This window comes from Bubalus kerabau, chromosome 7, assembly GCF_029407905.1.
Source record: "Bubalus kerabau isolate K-KA32 ecotype Philippines breed swamp buffalo chromosome 7, PCC_UOA_SB_1v2, whole genome shotgun sequence".
NCBI lineage: Eukaryota > Metazoa > Chordata > Mammalia > Artiodactyla > Bovidae > Bubalus > Bubalus kerabau.
In genome coordinates this window covers 103925861-103949253 of record NC_073630.1, presented here as the reverse complement: position 1 = coordinate 103949253, position 23393 = coordinate 103925861, and the positions used below count along the sequence as shown (strand labels likewise).

Below are 23393 nucleotides of genomic sequence, written 5' to 3'. Positions count from 1 at the left end.
CTTCCAAGATGTGCGAGGGAAGGATCTGATCCAGGCCTCTTTCCTTGACCTGTCGATGGCCTCCTTTTCTCCATGTCTCTTCACATCATCTTCCCTCTGTGTGTGTCTGTCTCTGTTCAAATTTCTTCATTTTGTAAGGTTACCAGTCATATTGGATTAGGGTCCACCCTGTTTGCTGTTGCTGTTTAGTTGCTATGGTATCCAACTCTTTGTGAGCCCATGAACTGTAGCCCACCAGGCTCCTCTGTCCATGGAATTCTCCAGGCGAGAATACTGGAGTGGGTTGCCATTTCCTTCTCCAGGAGATCTTCCCGGCCCAGGGATTGAACTCAGGTCTCCTGTGTCTCTTGCTTGGCAAGCAGATACTTAATGACCTCACTTTAACTTGATTACTCCTGTAAAAATTGTGTCTCCAAATAAGGTCACATTCTGAGGGGCTGAGAGTTAGGCTTCATTGTATGAGTTTTGAGCAGACACAGTCCAACAGATTACCCCAAAGCTCAGTGACTTAACACAACAAATGTTATCTCTCAGGTCTTGGGGTGAGTGTAGTTTCCTGGGTCCTCTGGCTCAGGGTCTCTTGCAGAGCTGCATTCTGCACGTTTGTCCACCAGTGCTGTGGTCTCATCTGAAAGCCCCAGGGGAGGATCTGCCTCCACTTTGCTCACAGGGCTATTGCTGTGTTCAGTTCCTCATTGGTTGTCCACCCTAAGGCCCCGTTCCTCATGTCGGCTGTTTGCCAGCAACCTGCTGGCTCTTGTTGCATGAACCTTTTGTTTTTTTGTTTGGTTTTGTGATTTAAACTGGCAACCCATTTGTAATTTAACCCAACTGTAATTTAAAATGGCAACCCATCGCTTTTCCCCATTCTGTTTCCTAGGAGTGAGTCATTAGGTCCAGTCCACACTTAAGGAGAGAGGGCTTCCCAAGTGGTACTAGTGGGAAAGAATCTGCCTGCCAGTCCCGGAAACACAGGACGTGCGGGTTCAATCCCAGGGTCGGGAAGATCACCTGGAGAACGAAATTGGCAACCCACTCCAGTATTCTTGCCTGGAAGTCCCATGGACAGAGCAGCCTGGTGGGCTACAGTCCATGGGGTTGCAAAGAGTCAGAGTCAGCTGAATGAGTGCACACGTGCATGTGCACACACACACACGGACACAAACACACACAGACACTCACGCTTACACTCTCTCTCTCTCTGTGTCTCTCAAGGAGAGAGGATTACACAGGGATGTAGATTCCTGGACAGGAGGTCATTGGAAGCCACTTTGAAACTCCCTCATAGTATTGATATACAAGAATGAAGAAAGAAGAAAATATGCTAAGTGAAAAGATACATAAATATTTTAATACTATTCAGGACACTTTAGTCTTAAACTCTAAGCATAAGTTTATCTCCTTTGTGCCATATAGTTTTGTAATAAAAAATTACTCCCTCACCCTTAAAAAAAGGAGAAATGTAACTCTTATCATTTCCTTTTTTTTTTTTTAAGCAAAAAGGAGTTAATTCTGCTTCCTTTCATAAAATTTGTTATTTTTTTATCCTATGTAGAATTCTTCAAGTGGTATCTGACTATGCTTTGCTGAGTTGTTAACCTGCTATTTCTCATAAAATATCCAAAGGCCTACCTTTATTTTCCTAAAATATTTAAGAGTGGGAAGTTGTTGTTTATTAAGATTACTTTAATTTTATTAGCTATTCTGTGGTCACTTTCTGCAACTAGGTTATAAAGTGTGAGAAATTATCCAACATTTGTGAGAATACTTAGTATACCAAATCGGTTAAAGGAAATGCCCACTTATACAGTGTAGTCCCACAGTCATATAAACTTCATTTACCAGCTAGCAGTTCTCAATATTTATGTTGATGGAGAAGTAATTGAGAAGTATTATTATGGATTCATTTTTGTCATCTTTGTTTTGGAAGGCAGGATAGTTGTTTCTCGGAGAAGGCAATGGCACCCCACTCCAGTACTCTTGCCTGGAAAATCACATGGACAGAGGAGCCTGGTAGGCTGCAGTCCATGAGGTCGCAAAGAGTCGGGCATGACTAAGTGATTTCACTTTCACTTTTCATTTTTATGCATTGGAGAAGGAAATGGCAAGCCACTCCAGTGTTCTTGCCTGGAGAATCTCAGGGACAGAGGAGCCTGGTAGGAGGCCGTCTATGGGGTCGCACAGAGTCAGACACGACTGAAGCGACTTAGCAGCAGCAGCAGCAGCAGCAGCATAGTTGTTTCTGGAAATGAAATTTGACCTAGTTGACTTTATCAGCACTAGTTAATATAAGGTGAGTGTGTATGTGTGTGTATGCATGTATTTAGCACATGGAATAACAGTATTTTCGTAAATTTAGTCTAAGAAAATCTCAAATTCATTGAGAAAAGATGGTCTTAACTCCATTAGAGTAGATTGTACTTCTAAAGCATCTGATTACGTGACTGGATTTTATGTTTTTAAATTATAATTATTTGTGAGTTACTATAAATACATATTATTTTGGTTTAGTTATTAGGAATGATCAGACTTTTAAATCTCAGTAGGCTTGGAAGTTGAAGTCCTCTCATGAGTCTGAATTCAGTAGGCTTTCTATGTGATATCCCTTTTTACTTGTTAGTGGGATGTAGTTTAATAGAAACAATACAAAATTTTCAATTTAAAACTTCCTTTTGATCACATAGAGTAGACTGGGGAATGAATTTTCATAGTTGAACAAATGGTAATGTTTTTTGCTTAGAAAAGTTCTGTTGCATTGATTATGACAAAGAGGAAGTTTTAAACTTAAGCTCTTATGATTTTGCATTATAAGGATGTTGAGCTAAGAGTTTTGTTTATAATTTGCTGCCTTTATGTCTTAAAAACATCTGAGAATAGATAGATTTATGACCAGATTTTGGGCTTTAGACTAAAAAAATACCGTAGCATTTTTATGGTTTACAAAATTGTTGCACACTATTGAAAGTCTATAGAATGTATTCTTTCTAGAAATATGTATTAAGAGAGTTTAAAAAGTTCAAGAAAGGGAACTCAAAGCATAATAAAAAGTGCAGATATACTTAATGTGAAACTTACATTATAAGATTTTAAAAGTTTTTTTGATCAGAAAAAATAAGTTGAAAAGTAAAGTAGCACTACTCATTAGAGTATTGGGATTTAAAAATTTAATGTAGTTTTTCTTTAAGAAATGATACTTAAAGTTTGGAACTTAGAAATACGAATCATTTTAAGCATGCTTTAACACATGATGTGAAACTGTTCTCTTTTTTTTCTTAGACTTTTGGTTTGTTGTCTATGACTACATCAGTTTCTATAACTATATCAATTGAGTTTATTTTGATCCTGAATATCACTTATTTAGCTCCTGTTTTGAGGTCAAATTATGCATGTCATTATTGACAGTATGATTAAAAAAATTGTATGAAATATTGAAAGCAGATATGAGAGCAAAACTGCAGTGTGTATTATGTAATTTCTCTTCTTGTGTCCTCATCTGTTAGATGAGTTTCTAGTCTTGCCTAGAGAATTCCATGAACAGAGGAGCCTGGGGCTACAGTCCATGGGGTTGCAAAGAGTCGGACACAAGTAAGGGACTAACACTTTCACTTTCATAAGGGTTAAATGAGATAATACTAAAGTGCTTACTATTGTGCCTGGCACATAGTAAGTGAAAGCTAAATTCATGGTAGTTGCCATTTCTTGGTACAAGCATTGGCCTTAAGTTATGTTTACTTATGTTTTTGAAGGTTAGAATACAAGCAAAATGATGTCTTGTTAATGATAATATAGAACCCTTAGTATTCAGTTGATTATGTAGTTTATTAGCATATAGAATTTATTTTTGAAAAGTAGAATAGAGTTTACATAAATGGCTGTGAGTTTTGAGCCATCACTAAAATTAATGACTTGAAAGAGGGAGAAAAAAGGTCATGGAGGAGGGGGATGTGTCATTTTTGCTGGAGGTCTAAGGAGAGATTTTGTAGTCACTAAATTCATATATATATGTGTGTATAATATATATATATAAACATATATATTTTTTTTCCACAAAATTGGGAACACTAGGATGTCAACTTCATTTTCATTTTCTTTTAAACTTTAACTATTAGCCACTCGGTTCTTTGTTTTGTTTTGACCTGGGCGAAAGGAGTGGGAGAAGGCTTGCCTGTTTTTTTCTAGTCTTACGAAGGACATAATCCTGTTGGTCTTGTGTTCCACCTCAGTTTTTTTTTTTTTTTTTTTAATTTTTTGCAGAATCATTTTGAGTTTTTAAATAAATATTAGGATGTTTCAGTTCTTTCACCTTCCAGATTGCTGAAATTATTTGTAATAGCGTTCTCTCTCTTCCTTCCACCTTCCTTCCTTTCTTTTCCTTGATTCCATCAAGATAATTTTTGACCTTTCATTTGGCTGTTATGTTTGGTCGTAATGCATGTTTTGTAGGAAGCAAATTCTGTGTCATGTGTTCATGGTGCAAGAACTTTTTCTCTCTATAGTATCGCTAGCTTTTTCTTAACTGTATAATTGTCTAACCCCAACCCCCTCCTCCCCCACAATGAATTTTTGTAGTTACTTCTGAACCAGTTAAAATCTGTACTTTATGAGAGCAGAGTTATTAGTTGGCTTATTTTTTAAAATATTTTATAATTAAAACAATCTAAAAATTTTTGCCTTCCTCTAACAAAAGTAGATTATCTTGTGTTTTGCTGTATCTGGGTGAGCATTCAGGAAAAGAAGGGCTTCCTTTTGTGGTCAGAGGTTGTTGAAGGAATGCTTTTATAAAAGCTTTTATCTGAAGACAAACTGTATCCCCCATGAAAGAATAACCCTTAGTTTATTGTACAGAGGCCCAACTAAAGAGATTATGTGCTTTTTAAATGTGAACTTATCCTTATCTCCCCTGTTTTTTTTAGGGTTGTTTTTTTTTTTAAGATTTTTTTTTTTTAATATGAACCATTTTAAAAGTCTTTATTGAATTTGTTCCAATATTGCTTCTGTTTTAGGTTTTGGTGTTTTGGCTGGAAGGCAGGTGGGGTCTTAGCTCACTGGCCAGCGGTTGAACCCGCACACCCTGCGTTGGAAGGAGTCCTAACCACTGCACTGCCAAGGACGTCCCTCCCCTGGTTTTTGAATCATACATTTTGATGTTTTTCATTTCCTAAGCCTGCTAAAAAATGGCCTTGTTCAAGGAACTCAGTTTTATACATCACAGGTATATGAAATACATCCCCTTCCCTGAATAATAATCAAAATAATAACAACATTGACTGTTTCTTAGGGGTTTTGCATATATGACATCATTTATTCTTTGTAACACTCCTGTGAGTTTGCTTCTATTATTATACTAATTTTATAGGTTAGAAACAAGCAGGAGAAGTACCTTGCCAAAGGCCACAGGATTAGGAAATGGCACAACCAGGATTTAAATGTGGGAGTCTGACACCGGGGCTCAGACTCACCTGCTCTTTTATCCTGCCTCTCTTATACATGAAGAAAGACATCATTCCGTTCTTTTCTCTAGAAGAGTGTGAAGCATTCTTATAATATTCAAATTTGTATTTGAAGGCAGTAGCCTGTGAATGTTCATTATATCAACCATAGGCCTCAAATATTCTATTGCTGAGAAAAGTAAGAAAATACAAATCAATCAATGTTTGGATCAGAACAATTTGTTCTGTCTTCTTGGTGACCTTGTATAAACTTAATATTCTATTTGGGGAAAGAATCTATTGATTTTTAAGTAATTGAATCCTAGGCTTTGCTGTGACCTAACCATATTTTTGATATTTAGTACGCTAATTTTACTTAGTGATTTCCTTTGCACATTTTGTACCTACATAGAAGTCCATATTTATCTTTTTTTTTTTTTTTTAAGATTATGTAGAGAACAAGTATCCAGTATCAGATACTATAGAACTCAAGTACAGGAAGAGCAGCCACGCTTCCGGGAAACTGGAATTTTTTTGGTTATTTATTCACCATTTCTTTTTCCGAAATTGCTTATACTCTTTGTTTTTGTGTCTCTCTTCCAAATGGTTTATTCTGTTTTCTTAACATGCAGTGGTCAGTTGTGGGTGTGAGGTTCAGCAAGCTTCTCGGCCCCCACAGCTAATTATCCTGGTTCTCATATTCTAAATTCTAACTTGCTAAGAGAGAGGATTCATTTGTCTCACGTTGTGAATGATGTCCAACACCCGTGCAGTCGTTGGAACAACCCAGCTATGTGTTCACAATAGCATTGCCTTTTCAGTGAGTGGGGAAAGGGCAGATTCTCCAAGGGCTTGTGTGTAGGAAGAAAATAAATATCTTTAGTAACTGAAGCAATCCTTTTTTCTTTTTGAGATTTTAGTTACACGAAAACACTTTTGAGATTTTAGTTACATTTCAAGGTTATTGATTTGAGTTAGTTCCTTGCTTTTTCTTTGTAAGTGTAAGGACTTTGTGGCAAACTTATTTCCCACAGTTAATAGTTTATGAGTCTGGAATGGGGAGTTTTAAGTCTCATTTAATAGTGGAAAATAGTCTGTTAATTAAATGAATTTTTCATATCTTTCACAAGTCATATCTTGTAGCTTAATTTTAAAGAAACATAAAATTTAAACAGTGTTCTCTTTGACCTGTAGTCCACCAAAAAAAACAAAACAAAACAGTGGCCTTAGCCATTCTTTTTTACATTTTCTTTCAGTTTATTATATTTCCTTCTGTATGATTTGCCTAAGAGCAGGACTTTTAAGAGTGGTTGAACCTTTTAAGAATAAGAAAGTATCTACCACAGAATTAACAGAAAGGTGAAGAACATATATGAGATTGTGTAATGTATATGCAAATAATTCACATATTTTAATTAGAAATATATAGTTTGATCCTTTACCCATTTGTTTACCTTGGTATATGATGTTCTCATTGTGACAGTAAACTCCATGGTTTAAGAAAAGATTTGTACAGCACAACCATAATTTTTCATCTTTAGTAACAACAGAAAATCACATGGTTTTATGTTTAAAGTATTAATATAAAATACATTTGTTTTAATTTTTTTAGTTGTTGTTTTCACTACATCAGATGGGGTATTCTTAACCATTGGACCGCCAAGAAAGTCTGTTTTTAGAGGAGAAAAAAAGCATTATAATTTTGTATATCCTTCTTACAACCTGGCTGGAGTAGTAAACCAATCTAATATTTAGCAGTTAGCCCTTTGTAGATCAGCGGGAAGTTTCTTCAGTTCAATTCAGTTCAGTCGCTCGGTTGTGTCTGACTCTTTGCGACCCCATGAATCACAGCACGCCAGGCCTCCCTGTCCATCACCAACTCCCGGAGTTCACCCAGACTCACGTCCATCGAGTCAGTGATGCCATCCAGCCACCTCATCCTCTGTCGTCCCCTTCTCCTCCTGCCCCCAATCCCTCCCAGCATCAGAGTCTTTTCCAATGAGACAACTCTTCACATGAGGTGGCCAAAGTATTGGAGTTTCAACTTGAGCATCATTCCTTCCAAAGAAATCCCAGGGCTGATCTCTTTCAGAATGGACTGGTTGGATCTCCTTGCAGTCCAAGGGACTCTCAAGAGTCTTCTCCAACACCACAGTTCAAAAGCATCAATTCTTCGGTGCTCAGCTTTCTTCACAGTCCAACTCTCACATCCATACTTCTGGTCTAACAAAAATACTAGAAATCTAAAAGCAAGTGGAGACTGGCCAGTGGTTTTATGTCCCTTCTTTTAAACTGAACTTTGAGTTTTGAAAATTTCCAGCGTACAGAAAAGCTCAATGAATGAATGCAGTGTACATCCAAATACCTTTAACCTTAATTCAACAATTACCAGTGTTTTGCCACTTGCATTCTCGTTGTGTTTGTATATATTTCACAGAGGAGTGAGGCATCACTGAACCATTTGAAAGTAATTTGAACCATTATGATGCTTCACACTTGTAAACACTTCAGCATGCACCTCCTAGAAATAAGGACATTCTTCTCTCTGACTACTGTAACATTATCATATATTAGAAAATAATAGTCATCCCATACTGTCATGTTTAAATCTAGTCCATATCCAAATTTTCCAACCATCCCCAAGATATCTTTTATACCTTTTTTCAAACAACAGGTTGGTTTGATCTACACCTTACATTTGTTTATGTCTTTTTGTTCTTTTAAAAATCTGAATTGGTTTCTCTTATCCTTTTTCTCTGTTTTTTTTTTTTTTTTTTTTTTTTTAATGATAGTGACCTTTTGAAGAGAGTCCAGAACAAATTTCTTATAGAAATCCACCTTCTGCATTTGTTTCTTCTTTGTGATATTGGAAAATATTCCTGTCACAGGAGTAGGAAGCTGCACAAGATACATAAGAACAATCTCCAGGGGAATTAAATAGTGACTGGAAGTAGTTATTACTGGGTTGAAGTTAGTAAATGAGAATAATTAAGAAAGGTTTTTTCAGGTTAATGGAGCAGAAGTTGGGAAAAGAAAGATGTTAAAGGGAATGCATATGGCACTGAGGTGAGGGTTGGTGTCAGATGGTTACTTGATAAAGAGAGAGGAGAGGGTTAGGGAATCACAGTCCCCAGCTCCTAGAGGGTTAGGTGTTCAATTCTGTGTTGAGTGGTTGAACAAACTAAGAAGTCTTTTCCGCGAAGTGAACCCAGGTCAGCTTAACTGCGGTTGGAAAAGCAAAGAGAGTTGTGTGCGTCAGACCTTTTCTATGTTACGAGGTTTTCCGTGAAAGTACAGATGTCATATTAATGTGTGCTGCTTCTTACAAACTTTCTGGGGGGAAATTTGGAGCCATGATTTTATACTTTGTCTATCAGTTCAGTTCAGTCACTCAGTCATGTCCAACCCTTTGCGACCCTATAGACTACAGCACACGGGGCTTCCCTGTCCATCACCAACTCCTGGAGTTGTCTATATCTCTTGTATTCTCTCTGTATTAGGATAGTTGTCTAGGTCCTGAAGTGGGAAGTACCAGGTACTGTAGTGACAAAAGTTTCAGAATTAGAAATCCTAGGTTGAGATCTTGTTTACCACTTTGTGGCTAAGCAGCCTGGTTTGAGTACTTAGCCTCTGTTTCCTCCTTTGTGATGATGCAGCAGCACAGGGTGAGGGAAAGAACAGAAGCTTTGGAGTTAGGCAGATGTGTTTCTCAAGCAGCCTCGTTCTTCTGGTTACTACCATGTGACTTTGGGCTACTTCTCTTATTCTCAGTGTTCTCTTCAGTAGAAATGGGATTAATATATCAATTCCATATGATTATTCTTAGAATTAAAGAGATATTCATATAAAATGCTGAATGTGGAGCCGTAAGTACTTAAACATGTTACTTTTCTTCGCAAAGAATTGTTGCAAGGATCCTGTTAAATGGTTAAACGAATGTGAACTGTCTTTGTTCAGCATTAAGTCCTACACAGGAAACTTAGCTGGTGCCTAGGAAATAGAATGCAGATATAGCATTTAGTTATTTTTGCTGCTTTTTACATTGATGAAATCTCTGCCATGATTATTTCCTAGGAAATATTCTGTACATGCTATAAAATAATATTAAAGGAATCTGCTTTTTAAGAAAGTAGAATAAGTGTAAACATTTTATAATAATTTGTGCTGGTGTATGTCTAAAATGATTCACTGATCTGTCAGGGCTCTGAGCTAAAATCAGTGGGGCTAGGTGAGTTATTTGTAGCCTGAATGCTTTGGCTTTTGATGTAGGCTTGCAGGAATTTGTTTTATTTTCAAAGTTTTTTTTTTTTTTTAATGAAAGAATAAACATAAGCTAATTAAAGCTTTGCAGTTTGAAGGTAGAAAAAATAATATCTCACTCAGAGTTAAGGACTGGTAATCTGTTAGCCAACTGGAATATTTATTTTTGGTAAGTTAAGACATGTGGTAAGCAGCAACTGCTAAGAGCATCCATCATTAGCATTACAGATTGGTAAGGACTTCAATAAGAATCTGATTATCTTTTCATCAAAAGTCTAAGATGACTTTCCCTTCCCCCATTATTTATAAAATGGAAAGAGGTGCCCAAACTGCCTTTGTGAGCACAAAGACCTCAGAGGATATTTCCCAGTGGATATAAGATAGATCAAACATTTCAATGTTTAGATGTCATTTAATTCTTTAAGCAATATGTATGGAGAGTAAGTTAAACAACTTCGTTCCAAATAATAGTTCTTGCTATACTATTGGCCATATATTTACATGCTTGTGAGCTTAGTCGTGTCCTATTCTTTGCGACCCCGTGGACTGTAAACCACCAGCCTCCTCTGTCCATGATTCTCCAGGCAAGAATATTGGAGTGGGTTGCCATTTCCTTCTTCAAGGAATCTTCCTGACCCAGGGATCAAACTCCTCCTGCATATCCTGCATTGGTAGGTGGATTCTTTACTGCTGCACCACCTGGGAAGCCCTTATTTACATAAGAAAATATGTAAATAGAAATCCAAGCAAAAGAGCCCATCTGTCAACTGAATTGACCTTTGATATTAACTCTATCTCTTTTTCCTCCCTGCCTTCCTCACTCCCACACCCATAACAAACACACACATGTGAGTGCATGCACAGTTAAGATTTTTAAATTAAAGTTTGAAGGACAGATGTTACTTGTTATTAAAAGGCTAAATGTGGTAATTAAAACATTTTTTTGTGGGGAGAGGAGACCATGCTGGGACCTACTAAATCCTCAGTACTTCTATTTAGTTTGTTTTCTTCCTTCTTGATTTTGGTTTTACTGCCTTAAAGAACAGGTTCATAAAAATGTTCCAGTTCTTGGAAAAAATGATAATTTCTATAAACTGGAAAAGAGCTTTAAGAAGTAAGATTTTTGCCCTGGAGGAATTAAATGGTGTAGTGAACTCTTTAATGTATATTTTTCATCTGTTGTATTTTATATGCTTAGTACAAAATTATAAGAAATGTTTATATTTATACAATAAAATGTTTTTATTGTGCAGCTTAAAGTGCAACATGAAAGTTATTTGAATCTGTTACTGACATCTGAAATCTACAGTATGGGTACAAAAGTGGGCTCCTAGAATCTAACTATAAATATATATTTTATAGTTTTTGTATATAATATACATATATGTTATATATGTATACATTATATGTGTAGTTTTATATAGTATATGGTTCTATATTCATGCCTTGAACTGAGAAATGAAAAGAGTCTGTAAAATGAAAGCACTAGAAACATGATTCCATGTTTCCTCATGTTTACTTTTCAGTACTCATAGGTTATACTTTGATTATGAATAATACTGCCCACAAGTAACCCCTGATAATGTCAGCTGTTTATAAAGACCATAGAATTTCATAAAGGAATTATTCCACTAGGAGCAATTAAGAAAGCTAGTTAATTCTCAAAAGGTAGACATCTTACTATGAGACCCGTCTATGTTTCGCCCTGAAATCTTGGAGAGCAAACTTTTTCTTCTCCCTTTCTTTCCATTACTGTCTCTACTTTTCCTTCCTTACTTTTCAGTACTCGACCCTCCCTCTCTTCCATTCCTTACCTTTTCTTTTCATTCGTTCCTTTTAGAGATCTCTTTTCCCAGAGGTTCCATCTCGTGTTTGTGTAAAATAGACACTGAATATATTGTTCAATAGCAGTTTCTTTAAGATTGGGTCCAAGAAGGCTCTTGCAGCTGTTTCATGACCAAGGTTTTTTGTTTTTTTTTATAGTGTATTCCTTATCTTTGGTTCATCTGATGTTTTCCCTTGATAAGATTCTGGTTATGCATTCCTGGATGGAATATTACATAAAGGATTGTGTCTTTCTTAGCACATGTTATCTGGAGGTACGCAGTATCCATCTGCTGTTCACTTGTGATATAAAATTGACCACCTGTTTCCTTGTCTGATTTCTCCACTGTGTTACTGTAGTAAACTAATATAGCGATTGGTGAGGAGATACTTTAAGACAAATAAAATATCCTACTCTTCATCAAAACTTCATCCACTATGTGTAGGATCCATTGATGAAAGCTCGCTTGTACTGATCTTGTCTATTATGGTTCTAAAATTATTTTTTTCAAATTCCAACACTCCTATTTTTATCAGCCGTTACTTAACATCCTACTGTAATAAGAGCCCTTTATTTATCTATCTCTATTGTTTTATTTATTGTTGAACTCATGGATACCTGTTTTTTCTTTTCTGACAACAATTTATTACTGTCCTTAAATATTTCAGTCCTCAAATTATCTCACATCTCACCAGTGGGACCCTCTTTTATCATGCTATCCAGAGTCAAAACATTACATAGAAAACACTCAAAAATTCTGACTATTGCTTTCATTTGATAGCTTTGGTGGAAATTGTTTTATTAATTCAGTATATTCATTTTCAGTTTATCAAGAGGCCATGATTAATTTGAAAGAATGAGTGGAGATCACGAAAGCTCTGGGATTTTTTTCATTTCATTTTCGTTTAAAGCTCACATTTGGCTTCTTTTGTCACTGAGGATAACAGTGGTGGGACTCATGACAAGACGGAAAGCTTGCAGGCAAGACGTGGATGAAGAGGAACGGATTGCTCACAGGGCAGTGTTGCTGCACGGATGTACATTCACTGTTTCCCCCTACCCATTTCTGTGAACTTGTCTAAATGGACTAAGTGTTATCTTTTGTTTGTATTTTGTATTTCTTGTCGTTTTTGTCTTTCTGTTTTGCTTTAGTTTATGATGTTTTTCATCCCTCTTGTAAAATCAGAGCTTGTCCACAAAAAGATGATTTTTTTATACTATCCAGCATTATGATATTTGTATAATTAATACCTTCCCCTTAAATATATGACAAGCCTCTGCTTTTGTGAATTAGAAACAGCAAATGTAATTTCAAGATTGTTTACTATGAAACAGATTCTTTAGTAGTTTTTGGAAAATAGTAGCATTCCTGAAAGAAAATAGCATATTAAGTGATTGGTTTTGTGCTGCTTGCCAAAAGCATGTAAGGCCTTTTCTCCTAATTCTTTTTTAATTGAGATCAGCACACATGAAAATTATACAGTTTTGATTATTAAAAATTTAATACATATATTTTTTTCTTGGGAGTCCCGTTTTTAAACAAGTTTAAAGAGAGGGTTGTCCATGTGGAAATAGAAACAAAGTAAAAATAGCCAACTCAGGACTTCAAGCCTACAGTGAACTTGGCTTTTATTTCCATGCAGTATTTCTGAGTTTAGCTTGTGTTGAATGCCAGGTTCTTTCTATAAAAACAAAATTACCTTTCTTTGGGTTATTTATAAGCTTCGTTTTTAGTATGGCCAGTGGAGTTAATGGCCATACCATTAATATTGGCTATATACCTTGAAGGCGGTACTGTATCAATTTGTATTAACCTAAAATTTTTGTCATGATAAGCATTAGGTCTAATTAAATTCTGTATTTCAGGAAAAATATTGAATCTTATATGCTTTAATATTTTTAAATTATGAAGTGCATAACCTAAAATTTGCTATTTTAACTACTTTTAAGTGTACAGTTTACATTATATATATTCCAGACGTGTAACCATCACCACTATGCATTTCCAGAACCTTTCATCATCCCAAATGGAAACTTTGTACCCATTAGGCAATAATTCCCCATTCTCCTTTCTCTTGGCCCCTGGTAACCTCTATTTCTGTCTCTATGAATGTCCATATTCTAGATATTTTATGTGAGATCTTATGAAATTTGTCCTGTTTGTGTCTGACATTTCACTTAATGTGTTTCCAAGCTTCAATCCATGTTGTAGCGTGTAGCAGAACCTTATTCCTTTTTATGGGTCAATAATATTCCACTGTTATGTATATTCCACTTTTTGTATATTCATTAACCTATTGATGGACGTTTTGGTTATTTCCACCTTTTGCTGTTGTGAAATCTGCTGCTGTAAACATTGGTGTATAAGTACCTGTTAGAGCCTCTGCTTTCAGTTCTCTTGGATACACACACAATGCACACACACCTACTCACCCCAGGAGTGGAATTGCTGAGTCATGCGGCAACTCTATGGTTAAATTTTTGAGGAACTGCCATATTGTCTTCCACAGTGGCTGAATTATTTTACAGTATCACTGGCGCTATGCAAGAATTCTAATTTCTTACATCTTTGCCAAAACTTGTTATTTTTTGATAACAGCCATCCTAGTGGATGTGAAGTATTATCTCATCATGATTTTGATGGACATTTTCTTGATGACTGTTGATTTTGAACATTTTTTCGTGTGTTTATTGACTGTATGTCTTCTTTGGTAAAATGGCTCAGTCTTACTTTTTTATTGGGTTGTCTTCTTGATGTTCTTTTTGTATTCTGGTCATTAAACCTTAATCACAGATAGGATTTGCAGGTATTTTCTCCTTTCTGTGAGTTCTTTTCACTCTTTAGATGGTGCCCTTTCATTCTGAAGAAGCCCAATTTATCTGTTTTTCCAGTTCTGGTATCATATTTGAGAAACTGTAGCTAAATCCAAGGTCATGAAAAGTTGCTCTTATGTTTTCTTGTAAGAATTTTATAGTTTTAGCTTTCTGATTAGGTGTGTGATCCATTTTAAGTTTATTCTTATATGTGGTGTAACATATATAAGTGAAGTCCAAAAAAAATGAAGTTTTTTTTTTTGCATGTGGATTTCCAGTTTTCCCATTACCTTTTTTTTTTGTTTGTTTTTAAAGTTCTTTCTCTATTGAATGGTCTTGACTCCCTTGTGGAAAATCAACTGGGCATATATGTGAGGGTTTATTTTTGCGCACTCTCTGCTATTCCACTGGTCTTTATGTCCATACTCATGCCTGAACAAGGTTATTTTGATTACTGTGTTAAATATTTTGTTTTTAATATTGACTAATTTATTATTCTTAATGTGTGCCTTTTAAACTATTTCTACTATATCTTTAGATTTTGCATTTAATTTCATTTAGTTGACAGTACTCCAAAAAGAACTGTAAATATCAACTTTATAATGAGTTCTCTTGAACTTAAAATACTAGAAAAATTAATATTAAAGTAAGCAGTCGGGGTTTTTTAATTGATATTGCTCTTTCTTTGGAAATTTGAGGGAAGAGTATAAAGACAAAAAATGAAATGTTAATTGTACTTGCTCACAGAAAGAATACAAAAATGAGAAAGACCAATTATTCATATAATCTATTAACCGATTCTTTAATTTTTTGTTAAATGTCACTTTTATCTTAGGTCTGGAAATAATCTACCTAATGAAGTGCTTTAGGAATTTCATAAAAGAAAATACTGGTATTTTGCAAAATACATTTTTAATAAGGACCTGGTAATGACTTAATCATTAAGCTAGGTCTGAATGACTTTATTAGGCTTTTCTTTAATGTTACAAATATCCAACCTAATTTTAGTCCTTTCAAACTGCAAAAACGATGAGAAAATTTGAACATCAGCTCTTATTTTCCTTCTCTGTTGAGATACAGACTTTATTTTCATCACTTTTTTCAGAGTAAGTTTGAATATTGAATAATATGTTCCCCAATATTTCAACTATAGTCCTTAAAATAAGTTATTTGGGATTTAGAACTGTGAACTAAAAATATTTTGTAACAAGAATACTGGGCTTTAAAGTAAGGACAAGAACCTCTAAGAAAGCAAACTTAACCTTTTAAAAGTTTGTTACAAAGTAATTAATTCTATCCCATGAACCAGTACACTAAAAAGATACACCCTCCCTCAATAACTCAATTATTCAATTTTTTCTAATAGATTTCACAATTTTTTAAATGTTATGTAATAGCCAATCTTGTTTTACCTATATCCTCATATACTTTTTTAAACTTGTAGCTGAAAACAGTTTAATTGTACAAAAATTAGTCTTTTTAGCCTAATATATGTATATAACTTGGTCATTCAAGAAAAATTTGAGTCAGTCAGACATTTTACTAGGCTGGGTATGTATTGATGAGTAGAATAGACATTTTTCCACTTGGTGTTTATCTGTTGGAGAGCAGGTAATAGATAAATAGACATCTGTGGAGGAATAAAGAAAGCGAAGTGATGGAGAATTATGGGGAGACAGATACTGCCACACTGTTAGAAAAAGGTTGTCAGGGGAAGTGACCTTGAAGCTGAAAACCGAAGGAGTTTTCCCTGCCAAGAGCTCACAGGCAAAGGGATCGCCCTGCAGTGTGAACAGTTGGTGTGGAAAGGATGCCTGGGGATGCCCGTGGCGAGAGTGGAATGAAGTTTGAGAGACAGAAAGAGATTATACTATCTAGTTTAAGAGACTGTGATGAGGAGTATGGACTTTATTCAGCATATTGAAAACCGTGGAAGGATTTTGAAATTACAGTTTTTACTAACAACAACAACAAAAAAACCCCAAACTTTTTGCCTGCAGAAAGCAAAGTCAGTAGAGGAAGTGGGAGAACGGAAAGGAGGTCATTATAGTAGTCCACTGTGTTCTAAAGTGATGGGAGAAAGTGGTGGGAGAGACAAGGACAGGTTTGAGGTAGTTTGTAGGCAGAACCAGTGGGACTTACTATGAAGCGTGAGGGACAAGGGAAGTAAGGACAATACTCAGGATTTTTTTGGCTTGAGCAAAACCTGAGGTCAGTGAGGAGGAAAATTGAGTTTATTTTTGATAATGTTAATTTTGCGATGTCTGTAAGTCATCTAGTGCACATGTCAGATGGCAGACGGTTATGCAATCCTGGAGCTCAGAGGTTTGAGATGAGATATACAGATGGTATTCAAAGTTGTGGAATGAATGAGATCATTTCTAGGGAGGGAATGCCCTAGGAACTCTAGCTTTCAGAATTTGCATGTGTGGGCAACATTCTTGCTTTGCTTTGTGAAAAAACAAAAGATAAAACTGCAGCACAGAAAGTTTGGTTTATTTCTAGCATGTATTAAAGAGTATGTGCTTTTTTCCCCTTCAATTTGATGGTAGTATGGTATATGATCATGGCATCTGGTCCCATCACTTCATGGCAAATAGATGGGGAAACAATGGAAACAGTGAGAGACTTTATTTTTGAGGGTTCCAAAATCACTGCAGATGGTGATTGCAGCCATGAAATTAAAAGATACTTGCTCCTTGGAAGAAAAGCTGTGACCAACCTAGACAGCATATTAAAAAGCAGAGACATTACTTTACCAACGAAGATCTGTGTAGTCAAAGCTGTGGTTTTACCAGAAGTCATGTATGGATGTGAGAGTTGGACTATATAGAAAGCTGAGTGCCAAAGAATTGATGCATTTGAACTGTGGTGTTGGAGAAGACTCTTGAGAGTCCTTTGGACAGCAAGGAGATTCGGTCACTCAATCCTAAAGGAAATCAGTCCTGAATATTCATTGGAAGGATTGATGTTGAAGCTGAAACTCAAATACTTTGGCTACCATATGTGGAGAACTGACTCATTGGAAAAGACCCCGATGCTGGGAAAGATTGAAGGTGGGAGGAGAAGGGAATGACAGAGAATGAGATTGTTAGATTGTTAGATGGCATCACTGGCGCGATGGACATGAGTTTGAGTAGGCTCTGGGAGCTGGTGATGGACAGGGAGGCCTGGTGTGCTGCAGTCCATGGGGTCGCAAAGAATTGGACACGACTGAGCAACTGAACTGAATGGTATATGAGAAAAAAGTCTAAAGCTCCACCCCACCACTTGTTGAATGAATAACTAGACACCTACTGGTTGTATGACTGGAATTCTACCTCACTGAGTCTCAGTGTTTTATCTGCTAAAAGGAGTAAGAGGAGAGTTGTTTTGAAGATTAAATGAATTAAGTTTTCCGAAGTGCCCAGGACAGTGTCTGATACATAGTAAATACTCAATATTCCTTATTTTCCCTTTCCTTGCTTTTAATTCATGGGTGTGTGTATCTTTGAGCAGGCAAGCCACTCTGAAACAGGTTGTTTCTTCAGTGCATCTTCAGTGCTCTTCCCCTATTCTCATCAGTGTTATGGAGAAAGACAGATATAAACATATAACACAGAAACATATGAGTGTGTAGCATGGTATCCTAAATATCTGAAAACTCTTCTATGTTAAATGTTCATACACTGTTTTTGTCCTGCTTTTCTTAAACTGTTATAACTCTGCTGCTTTCAAAGAAGATTATCTCTTAAATAATGAAACACTGAGATAAAGGTTTGTTTTGAAATATGTTTGAAGTCTAATGAGCAGGAGAATGAATTCAGTTCAGTTCAGTCACTCAGTCGTGTCTGACTCTTTGCGACCCCGTGAACCGCAACACGCCAGGCCTCCCTGTCCTACACCAACTCCCGGAGATCACCCAAACCCATGTCCATCGAGTCGGTGATGCCATCCAACCGTCTCATCCTCTGTAGTCCCCTTCTCCTCCTGCCCTCAATCTTTCCCAGCATTAGGGTCTTTTCAAATGAGTCAGTCAGCTCTTCTCATGAGGTGGCCAAAGTACTCGAGTTTCAGCTTCAGCATCAGTTCTTCCAATGAATACCCAGGACCGATCTCCTTTAGGATGGACTGACCGAATCTCCTTGCAGTCCAAGGGACTTCAAGAGTCTTCTCCAACACCACAGTTCAAAGGCATCAATTCTTCGGCGCTCAGCTTTCTTCACAGTCCAAGTCTCACATCCATACATGACCACTGGATAAACCATAGCCTTGACTAGACAGACCTTTGTTGGCAAAGTAATGTCTCTGCTTTTTAATATGCTGTCTAGGTTGGTCATAACTTTCCTTCCAAGGAGTAAGCATCTTTTAATTTCATGGCTGCAGTCACCATCTGCAGTGATTTGGGAGCCCAGAAAAATAAAGTCTGACACTGTTTCCATTGTTTCCCCATCTATTTCCCATGAAGTGATGGGACTGGATGCCATGATCTTCGTTTTCTGAATGTTGAGCTTTAAGCCAACTTTTTCACTCTCCTCTCCCTTTCATCAAGCGGCTCTTTAGTTCTTATTCACTTTTTGCCATAAGGGTGGTGTCATCTGCATATCTGAGGTTATTGATATTTCTCCCGGCAATCTTGATTCCAGCTTGTGCTTCCTCCAGCCCAGCGTTTCTCATGATGTTCTCTGCATATAATTTAAATAAACAGGGTGACAATATACAGCCTTGATGTACTCCTTTTCCTATTCGGAACCAGTCTGTTGTTCCATGTCCAGTTCTAACTGTTGATTGAAAATGAATTAAAACAGCATTATAGAAATTTTCACTCAGGACTTCCCTGCCAGTCCAATGGTTAGGACTGTGTGCTCCATTGAGAGGGCACAGATTCCATCCCTGGTTGGGAAACTAAGATCACGTATGCCACAGGGCAGCCAAAAAAAAAAAAAAATTTTTCCACTCTTATGTATTAAAGCTTTGTAATTATTAACACAGAATTCTCAATTGTGTATTAAATTGTTCATTGTCAGATATAAAATTGGATAATCTAATACTTTGAAGGCAAAGGTAGAGTGTTAAATTTGAATCTGTGAAGTCTACCTCTAATTCATTGGCACAGTATTACAGAAGAACCTCAAGTACCCTGTGATAAAGTGGAAAATCCCATTTAGTAGATTTATCACAACCCAATTACCTTTCATTTATGAATTTATATCATTGTGGAATGATACGCTATATTCCATTAATTCTAAAAAACCTTTTTTTCTCATTTTTAGTATTTTTAAATTAGAATCATCTAACAGTAGATATAATATGAAGTTATGTATTTTCTTTGTAATTGGCAGTGTATTTTCTTGGTGGTACATGAGATAGCAATTGCCTTGTAATTGATAGAAAAGCTATGACCAACATAGACATCATACTAAAAAGCAGAGACATTTCTCTGCCAATAAAGGTCCGTCTAGTCAAAGCTATGGTTTTTCCAGTAGTCATGTATGGATGTGAGAGTTGGACTATAAAGAAAGCTGAGTGCCGAAGTACTGATGCTTTTGAACTGTGGTGTTGGAGAAGACTCTTGAGAGTCCCCTGGGCTGCAAGCAGATCCAACCAGTCAATCCTAAAGGAAATCAGTCCTGAATGTTCATTGGAAGGACTGATTCTGAAGCTGAAACTCCCAAATACTCTGGCCACCTGATGTGAAGAACTGACTCAATTGAAAAGAGCCCAATGCTGGGAAAGATTGAAGGCAGGAGGAGAAGGGAATGACAAAGGATTAGATGGTTGGATGGCGTCACTGACTCAATGGATATGAGTTTGAGTAAGCTCTAGGAGTTGGTGATGGACAGGGAAGCCTGGTGTGCTGCAGTCCATGGGGTCACAAAGAGTCGGACATGACTGAGTGACTGAAATGAACTGAACTGTGATTGATGGTAACTTGATTTTGATGATATTTTGTATTTAACTGCAAGTCTCTAGCCTAGAATATGTTTGATATTCCTTAATACTTATATACTGTTCATGAGGTTCTCAAGGCAAGAATACTGAAGTGGTTTGCCATTCCCTTCTCCAGTGGACCACATTCTGTCAGACCTCTCCACCATGACCCACCCATCTTGGGTGGCCCCACAAGGCATGGCTTAGTTTCATTGAGTTAGACAAGGCTGTGGTCCTAGTGTGATTAGATTGACTAGATTTCTGTGATTATGGTTTCTGTGTGTCTGCCCTCTGATGCCCTCTTGCAACACCTACCATCCAAAATCACTGCAGATGGTGATTGGAGCCATGAAATTAAAAGACGCTTACTCCTTGGAAGGAAAGTTATGACCAACCTAGATAGCATATTGAAAAGCAGAGACATTACTTTGCCAACAAAGGTTCGTCTAGTCAAGGCTGTGGTTTTTCTAGTAGTCATGTATGGATGTGAGAGTTGGACTGTGAAGAAGGCTGAGCACCGCAGAATTAATGCTTTTGAACTGTGGTGTTGGAAAAGACTCTTGAGAGTCCCTTGGACTGCAAGGAGATCCAACCAGTCCATTCTGAAGATCAGTCCTGGGTGTTCTTTCGAAGGAATGATGCTAAAGCTGAAACTCCAGTACTTTGGCCACCTCATGTGAAGAGTTGACTCATTGGAAAAGACTCTGATGCGGGGAGGGATTGGGGGCAGGAGGAGAAGGGGACGACAGAGGATGAGATGGCTGGATGGCATCATTGACTCGATGGACGTGAGTCTGAGTGAACTCCGGAAGTTGGTGATGAACAGGGAGGCCTGGCGTGCTGCAACTCATGGGGTTGCAAAGAGTCAGACATGACTGAGTGGCTGAACTGAATGCTTATATAAAGTAAGTCACCTTTTTAAGATCAGATTATGTTTTTTACATTTATTTTCTGCTTAATATTGTTAAGTATAACACACCAGGTCAGCAAACTTTCTGTAAAAGGCCTCCATGTAAATATATTAGGCCTTGTGGGCCAAAAATCTGTTGCAGTTACTCAACTCTGCTGTTCCACAGAAGGAGCCTTAGACAGTACATGTGAACATAGTTATGTTGCAATAAAACTTTATTTACAAAGTAAATTTGGCTCAAATTTGACCCATGAGCTGTAGTTTGCCAATCCATAGTAGAATATTATAATGATCAAAATCACTTCTCAAACATTCCTTCCCCAAAATACTTTTTCTGGGTCATCTTTGATTCTTTGCATGTGTATTCTATACCAAGTTTTCTTTTTGTTCCTACCAGTTGTTTGATCTCTTGTGTCTGTGTCTAAATCAGGGTCATCGTACTAGTTCATGAGGCGGTAGATATTTTGTCTTTGTCCATGTGAGTGATCTTTGGTTCAGATTTGTTACCCACTTGTAACAAATGATTTGCCAGTTTGTTTTTTGTTACTCCATACAATAAGCTAAGATCAGTGAAAAGTTATTAACAAATTAATGAATCAGAGATTTTTAAATACTGTGCCTGAGAATAGAGTTGGTACCAGAAAGTTGGCTGCATTTGGATCCATGCTAATCAAGTTGAATCTGAGAGTTATAGTAATGAAGTTGAATATGAGAGGCAGCATGATAAAGTCATTAAGAACACTAACTCTGGAGCCAGACAGCCCGATTAACTCTAGGCTCTGCTACCCCTTACTAGTATGTGACCTTGGGCTAGTTATAGTTACTTAACCTCTCTGTGCCTCAGTCTCGTCTTCTGTAAAATGTGGACAGTAGTACTTATAGAGTTTGAATATTCAGTGAGTACCTAAAATTTAACTCATAAATAGATATGAATAGGATTTTAAGCATAGGGTATATGATCTTTAGAAATAATTCCATTACTATCAAATGTGGTTAAGTCAGAATGCTGCTGCTGCTGCTGCTAAGTCTCTTCAGTCATGTCCAATTCTGTGCGACCCCATAGACGGCAGCCTACCAGGCTCCTGTGTCCCTGGGATTCTCCAGGCAAGAACACTGGAGTGGGTTGCCATTTCCTTCTCCATGCATGAAAGTGAAAAGTGAAAGTGAAGTCGCTCAGTCGTGTCCGACTCTTAGCAACCCCATGGACTGTAGCCTACCAGGCTCCTCCGTCCATGGGATTTTCCAGGCAAGAGTACTGGAGTGGGGTGCCATTGCCTTCTCTGGTAAGTCAGAATACTTGCCATTTAAAATGACAAATTAAAAGGAGCTCATAATGAGTAATTTTCTCCTTTCTATCATGAATATAGTCAAACTATCAGTGTTTTCTCTGTGTTTACCTAGATGGCAACATCCAGTATCTGGCTCTCAGTGAATGTTAATTAAATAAATGAGAATTTGTATTTTTTTTCAAGGTGCTAATTTTCCAATTATAAGAGCCATCTTTTGTCTGATTTGGAGAAAGTGTTGTCTTGCTTGTTGAAAAACATGTTTTATATTGCACTATAATCTAAAATCTGTGAATTTTTCTTAAGACTTTTCTGTAAGCCATTATTTCCCTCACTTTTAATGCCTCCTAGGGATATTTCTGCTAAGAGAATGCTGTAGTGGTACACAAATATATTTAACTTTTTTTTTATCTCAGAATAGGCTGGATTAATAGCTGACATTAAAATGGCGATGAGAAAAAGATTGGCTAGTTCATTACATGGCAGTCTTGGCTTCTATTTTCCTTATGTTATAACTTGTGAGATATGAATTTATTTCAGTCTTTAGTAATAAGAAGACATCTTTTCCATAATATTTCTTTGCTCACCCATGTATTTTTTTTTTCTTTTTTTGTATATCTGCGATAAGGATTTTTCTTTTTTTTACTATTTACTATTTATTTGACTGTGCCAGGTCTTTATTGCGGTATGTGGGGCCTTAGGTGCAGCATATAGTGTCTAGTTTCCTAACCAGGGATTGAACCCAGGTGCCCTGTATCGGGAAATGCAGAGTCTTAGCCGCTAGACCACCAGGGGAGTCCCTGCCAGTTTTAACCCTATGAAATTGCTGATATTCTACCCTTTCTGACATAACAAAAATGGCATTTTATTTGATTCAGCCTAAAAGAAAGCAGGATTTTTTTTTTCCTGAAAATCTTTTACTCTTTGTCGTTTCATTCGATTTCAGCAGTTTGTCACTT

The 23393-nt window shown here is 36.8% G+C and overlaps 1 protein-coding gene across 8 annotated transcripts in view; it reads left to right on the top strand.

The window, feature by feature from the left end:
* WDFY3 (WD repeat and FYVE domain containing 3) overlaps positions 1-23393 on the top strand; it is a 285583-nt gene that overhangs the window by 31466 nt on the left and 230724 nt on the right. For 7 of the 8 annotated variants that reach the window (XM_055588991.1, XM_055588987.1, XM_055588990.1 and 4 more), the window contains exons 1-2: positions 3501-3585; positions 5004-5212. The exons of the other annotated variant lie outside the window; for it this stretch is intronic. In XM_055588991.1, the coding sequence (XP_055444966.1) occupies positions 5175-5212 (38 nt within the window). In that variant the 5' untranslated portion in view covers positions 3501-3585; positions 5004-5174. Of the gene's footprint in view, positions 1-3500; positions 3586-5003; positions 5213-23393 lie in introns of those variants that run through there. 8 annotated transcript variants of the gene reach the window in all.